The 6,187-nt window shown below is 56.2% G+C and overlaps 1 protein-coding gene and 1 long non-coding RNA gene across 2 annotated transcripts in view; both read left to right on the forward strand.

The window, feature by feature from the left end:
• FTCD (formimidoyltransferase cyclodeaminase) overlaps positions 1–6,187 on the forward strand; it is a 17,410-nt gene that overhangs the window by 512 nt on the left and 10,711 nt on the right. Inside the window, exons 2-7 of the mRNA XM_015560677.1 lie at positions 565–838; positions 1,969–2,097; positions 2,962–3,050; positions 3,192–3,371; positions 4,422–4,559; positions 4,660–4,791. Of these exons, the coding sequence (XP_015416163.1) occupies positions 565–838; positions 1,969–2,097; positions 2,962–3,050; positions 3,192–3,371; positions 4,422–4,559; positions 4,660–4,791 (942 nt within the window). The remainder of the gene's footprint in view (positions 1–564; positions 839–1,968; positions 2,098–2,961; positions 3,051–3,191; positions 3,372–4,421; positions 4,560–4,659; positions 4,792–6,187) is intronic.
• LOC107182290 lies at positions 4,800–5,529 on the forward strand. The gene is made up of 2 exons (XR_001513005.1): positions 4,800–5,436; positions 5,475–5,529. It is a non-coding gene; the product is annotated as an uncharacterized LOC107182290 (long non-coding RNA).

Below are 6,187 nucleotides of genomic sequence, written 5' to 3' on the forward strand. Positions count from 1 at the left end.
GGGTCTGCTTGGTGCGGGGTTGGGAGTATCTTCTCTCAAAGGGGGACACCTCCCTTCAGCCACAGCGAGATGTATGCCCCGTGAGTGTGGGAAACCTAGAAGTGACTGACCTGGGGCAGGGGGGTGAGGAAGGGGAGGGGGGTCAGGCAGGGGTCCTGACCCAGGTTTGAACAAATTCGTTGTTATCCTCACATCACCTACGAGGAAACTGAGACACAGAGAGGTGGGGCAGGCTGCCGAGGGCCACAGAGCAGTCTGGGCCCCGAGTCCCTGCTTCTAAGCCATTGGGCATTTCTGTCACCTCAGAAGGTTCTGGGTCTTTCGTGCCCCTCCCCCACTGCAGCTGCTCCCACTGGAGGCCTCGTGGAGGGGCCGGAACCCTGACCTTCTGTGACCTTGGCCTGTAGGTCACCTCCCTGGAGCCCCAGCAGCTCCTCTGCCCAGGCGCTGCTTCCTGCCTCCGTTTCTCCTGCAGGAGCAATGACTACAGCCAGTCTCCTGCTCGCGGGGAATTCCCAGATGCTCAGTGCAGCCTGCTGGGTGCACCTTTGGTTAGGGGGGTAGAGGGGGGACAGGAGAGGTGCAGCCACCTCTGAAGCTCCTGTCCCTCTTCCAAGTGGGGAAACCGAGGTGTGGGCCCGGCTCTCACCCCAGGTGATCGACGCCATCTCCCAAGCTGTGGCGCAGACCCCCGGCTGCGTGCTGCTGGACGTGGACGCCGGCCCCTCCACCAACCGCACCGTCTATACCTTCGTGGGGCGGCCTGAGGATGTGGTGGAGGGGGCCCTCAACGCTGCCCGGGCTGCCTTCCGGCTCATTGACATGAGCAAGCACAAAGGTGAGGGGCTGTTCTCTCCCACAGGGCATGGAATGGGGGGCCCCCATGGCCCCCAAGGGGTCTGCCGCCCATGGAACCCGCTGTGCCAGGCGGAGGTGCATGGCAACGCCTGTCCACATTTCAGGGTGACCGGCAGTGAGGCTGGAGCACACTGAGCAGGCCCTGGGGGTGGGGGTGGGGGCAAGGTGAAGACAGGGCCCTGCTGGAAACCGACCTGTCAACAGCCTACAAAGCCAAACACGTCAGGTGGCAGGCAGGGTCAAAGGTCTCTGGACACTCAGCAGGGAGACCAGCCAGGTCCACAGGCAGGGAATTCACAAGCGACCTCAACTGTTGAGAATGGGGGCTCATCTCCGATTGAGGAGTTGACTGGGGAAGGGGAGAAGCCCTGGGGAGGGGAGGGGCATCACCATCTTTGGGGGGCTGCTGGCTGGCAGCAGGACACTTGGCGTGGACCAGGAGGGCCCTCCAGCCTGGCCAGGACTCGGAGAGCACAGCTTCGAAGCTCTTCCGTGTTTTCTTTGTGGTTTATCGGAGAGGGAGGGGTTGACACTGTTCATCTAAATAAAAGGGCAAAGTGAGAGGCAACAAGCATTTATTCGAGATCAAAGAATAGCTGTTCGGGAAACACTGATTCGGGCAGAAGCCCAGATAGTGTTCGGATGAGGAGACAAAGGCAACGGGCACTTAGGAGAAGGGGGCGGGGACAGTTCCATCAATAAAAGGAAGATAGTGCTGTCGGGCAGATAACGCAGCGATGCTGAGTCTAAAGAATGCCTTTAATTCTCAGTCTTGTAGTCGTAATATCTGCTTTTCTGTTATCTTTGCAAATAGTTCTTTGGGACACAGTGTTGCTTTAGGCCCAGTCCAAAGTTATTCTGCCCTGTGCTAACATTCCAAAGGTTTGAGGAGTAAAGTGTGCAAGGCAGGCCCTCTGAAGTTTTTACACAACACAGATGCCCAGATACTGGGGGCCTGCCTCTCCCAGGGGCCCTGTGGTTGGTGTGAATGGGTCAGTGTGTGGATGGTGGGGCAGATGGGGCCTCAGGGATAGGTTTTGGGGAACCCACCGAGCCCTTGTCCTCGCCCACAGCTGGGTCTCCTGGTCCTTGGCCCCCATCTCTCTGCAGGGGAGCACCCTCGGATGGGAGCCCTGGACGTGTGCCCCTTCATCCCGGTGAAGGGCGTTGGCATGGATGAGTGTGTGCTCTGTGCCCAGGCCTTTGGCCAGCGGCTGGCAGAGGAGCTGGGCGTGCCAGGTGAGTACCTTCTCCCCCCCACCCCCAGGAGGGGCACCCTGATCTCAGGGGTTTCCTTAGCCAGCCCCTCCTCACTTTCAGTTCCCACCAGCACCCTTCACCAGTCTCTGCTCATGACTCCTTAAACATGCAGATTATTAAAAAAAAACCCAAAACCTGAAAAACTGCCACCAGCAAACTGACAGACACTCCCATTACTTCCATAAGGAGATAAACGCAATGGAAGCCCCAGCCCAGGGAGGCCATGGGCTCTCAGGCCATGAGGCAGCGGGAACCGGCAGCCACTTTATCATGATTTAGTGAGATGAGTGGACAGCCCTAAGGGGATCATTTCACTTGGGGGATTGACCACATCAAGAAAATGACCTGGAACAAATGGGGACAAATTAGAAGCAAAGTGCATGTGGACAGGACACATGAGCACGGGGTACGCATCCCGCCCCATGCAGATGTGGGGAGTAGCACACACGTGTCCCTGTGCATGTGTGGGTGTTGGGAGCTTGTGGTGAGTTTCCTTAATTGGTGGTCATGTTTATTGTGCAGTGAAAACACATTTTAGGAAGAAATGGGGACATCCTCCCAGTAGCATGTCCCAGCTCTCCTGGTTGGCTGATGGCTTTTTCAGGGGCACCTGTCCAGGGGGAACAGCGAGGGTGGGGGACTGCCCTGCCCCTGGGTGGGCAGAGGAGCGGAACTGGCCCACACTGAGTGTCCATCAGTGACCACCCTGAGTGAGGCAGGAGCTGAAGGCGACCTGTCCTCCAGGCTGAGGCTGGCGGGAGTGGCTGCCTCGGTTCTCCTCTGGGAGTGGGGGGGTCTGGACTGCCCGCTGCCAGGGCCTGACCGGCCAGGCTCCCCTTGCAGTGTACCTCTACGGCGAGGCGGCGCGGGTGGCCAGTCGCCGGACCCTGCCGGCCATCCGGGCGGGGGAGTACGAGGCCCTGCCTGAGAAGGTGTCGTATTCCCTCGATGGCGGGTGGGTTTGGGGTGAACCCCAGGGGTATGTGCCCTTTTCCTTTCCCCTGCCTCTTCCCCAACCCCAGCGGGGCACCCCTTCCATGGGGTACAACACCCAAGGGTGAGTCTCCCTACAGCTCAAGCAGGCAGAGTGGGCACCTGACTTTGGCCCCAGCACCTTCATCCCCAGCTGGGGGGCCACCGTCACAGGGGCACGGAAGTTCCTCATCGCGTTCAACATCAACCTGCTCAGCACCAAGGAGCAGGCACATCGCATCGCCCTCAACCTCCGGGAGCAGGGCCGTGGGAAGGACCAGGTGAGAGCAGCCAGGCTTGCCTGCCATCCCCGTGGGCTGGGCGTGTCCCGTGGATCACCAGCGGCCCAGGGAGGCTGTGTACCAGCCCAGCCTCAGTGTCCACTCCATGTGGGAAGAGTTAGGATGGGAGTCTAGTGTTTGAATTGGGGGAGCACTTACTTTAAAGGACATTTTCCATGGAAGCAGGCAGGGTGGTACCCTTTGTTAAAATATTGCAGCAAATCTATACTGAAAGGAACACAGCTGCTTCCTGAGCCCCAGTTACCTCAGGTACTCTCAGGTTCCCTCAGATACTCCCAGGTATCCCCAGGTACTCTCAGGTGTCCCGACCCACCTGGTCTGCCACAGCAGCTTTCGCCTCGGTTGAGCATCACTGCTGTAGAAAGTCCTAGTTGGACACAGGTAGACACAGGAACACCTGGTAAGGGAGGCAGAGGGCACTGCTCTGCCCACCTGTCAGCCCCCCATCTCCAGAGACCCCAGATCCCCAGCCTGCAGATACTGCCATTGTGTAAGTACAACACAAATGTAGGAGAACCCCAAATCCTTCTTCCTGCTCTGGCTGACGTCAGAGGTCATAGGTCCCTCTTCAGATGGGTTGAATCACCTCAAGGATGAGGGGCTGAGAACTGGCCTCTGGGGTGAGGGGTGCAATGGAAGGAAGGGACCAAACACAGGAGTTTGGAGTGGGGTGGGGGTGGCCCTGGGCTGGCCCCCAGGACACAGTGTGGATGGAGTGTTGAGCAGGGCCTAGTCTGAGCCTGCTGCCCGTGGGGGTGAGCATCCTGGAGCCTGGCCCTATGGGGCCTCAGCTTCCCTGTGGCAGGCAGTCCCTTCCTGCTGGCTCTGATGAGAGCGAGGGAGAAGGAGGAGGAGGGCCATGTGCATGCGACCATCTTGGGAGCACCACACCTCTGCAGGCCACGGTGGGCCAACACACCTGCCAGCCGCCTCTCCTGCCTCTTCCCCGGGGATGCCAGGCAAATGGCTCTTACCAGGAACCAGGAGAGCTGGACAGGGCCTGGGCTGGGAAAGGCTTTTCTGTTGCAGCCAGGACGTCTGAAAAAGGTTCAGGGCATTGGCTGGTACCTGGATGAAAAGAACCTGGCTCAGGTGTCCACCAACCTCCTGGACTTTGAGGTCACAGCGCTGCATACGGTCTATGAGGAGACCTGCAGAGAAGCCCAGGTGAACAGGGTGGCGCCCCCATTGCCCTCCCCCCGTCCCCGCCACTTCCTGGGTGTCCTCAAGCCCCGTCCCGGGGGCTGACGCTGCTGGACCTCTGCAGGAGCTGAGCCTCCCGGTGGTGGGCTCGCAGCTGGTGGGGCTGGTGCCCCTGAAGGCCCTCCTGGACGCCGCTGCCTTCTACTGTGAGAAGGAGAACCTCTTCATCCTGGAGGAGGAGCACCGGATCAGGCTGGTGGGCTGCGCCCCTGAGGGGGGTGGGGCGAGGCTGCCGGGCCCCGTGGGAGCCCCGAGTGAACTACAGGTTCCCAGGAGCAGGTTTGGGTGCTGGCGGTGCCCACACAAGGGCCTGCAGCCCTGTCCATGGGGCCAGGACTCATTCTACCTTCTTTGTTTTATTGTCTGTGCTTAGAAGATGAGATCATACGATTTTCCTTTTGGGGACACCCTTGGGGTTCTCTTTGTGGCCTTAAATGTGTTCCGTCCTGTAAAAATTCTGACGGGAGGACTGTCCTCTGGCCTCCCTTCCTTCCCTCTGGTGTCTGATCTGGAGCCACCTCCAGCCTCCTCACACTTCCGGGTGTGGCAGCGAGTCCCCGGCACCTGGGCCCACAGATTTCCATGGTTCCTTCCATTTGTTCCTTGTGACACCTGTGCCTTGAGCTCCACCCACTTGGATTCCTTCCGCATTTCTTAACGTTTCGTTGAGCAATGGTTGAACTTCTCTGGCAGCGTGTGTTTGGTAGGTGAAGTTATCTCTGAGTATCTGCCAATTCAGCAGGTGTTCCTGGACTTATTTCTGTCCTGCCTTCAGGCTTGTCGGGGTGTGTGGGTGTGGTTCCTTCTGGTGACTGCACATGGAAGTCAGTCTAGTTTTTAGGTGTTCTGGTAGTTACTGTTGTAACTTAATATATTTAGGTATTCTGGTAGTTACTGTTATAACTTAATATATTTACCTTTTCTATTGTTTTTTAAAAAATTTTAAAATTACATTTAAATTTTCAAATTTATTGATTTTTATCAGTACATCGACCACTTTTTATGAAAATGAGAACATAAACACACTGTACTTCTTTCTCCCTCTTCTTCATTCCCTATTTCCTGATTTTTTTTGAGTTACAGTACTTTTTTTAGGGGGTTCTTTCGGTAGTTAATTTTCCCCCTTTTTAAAATTGTGGTAAAATACACAGAACAGAACATTTGCCATCGTAACCATTTTTAAGTGTATAGTTCAGTGATATTAAACTCACTCACGACGCTGTGCAGCCAGTCACCACCCTCCAGGAAGGGTTTTCTGTACCTGCAAACCATGTCAATGGGATTTTGATGATTTTGTCGAATCCGCAGTCGCTCTGGGCAGCATTGCCGTCTTAACCGCCTTCCACCCACGACCCTGCGATGTGTTTCCATTGATGCACGTCTCCTTTAAATTCTTTCAGCAGTGTTTTGTAGTTTTCATTGCATACTCTTTCACCTCCTTGGTTAATTAATCCCTAAGCATTTTATTCTTCTTGATGCCATTTTCAATGAAACGGCTTTGACAATTTCTTTTTCAGATTGCTCATTGTCTGTGTATAGCGATGCAGCTGAGTGTGGTGTGTTGACTACTTTGCTGAATTCATTTGTTATTT

Source organism: Myotis davidii, unplaced genomic scaffold, assembly GCF_000327345.1.
Source record: "Myotis davidii unplaced genomic scaffold, ASM32734v1 scaffold175, whole genome shotgun sequence".
In the NCBI taxonomy this organism is placed as follows: Eukaryota; Metazoa; Chordata; class Mammalia; order Chiroptera; family Vespertilionidae; genus Myotis; species Myotis davidii.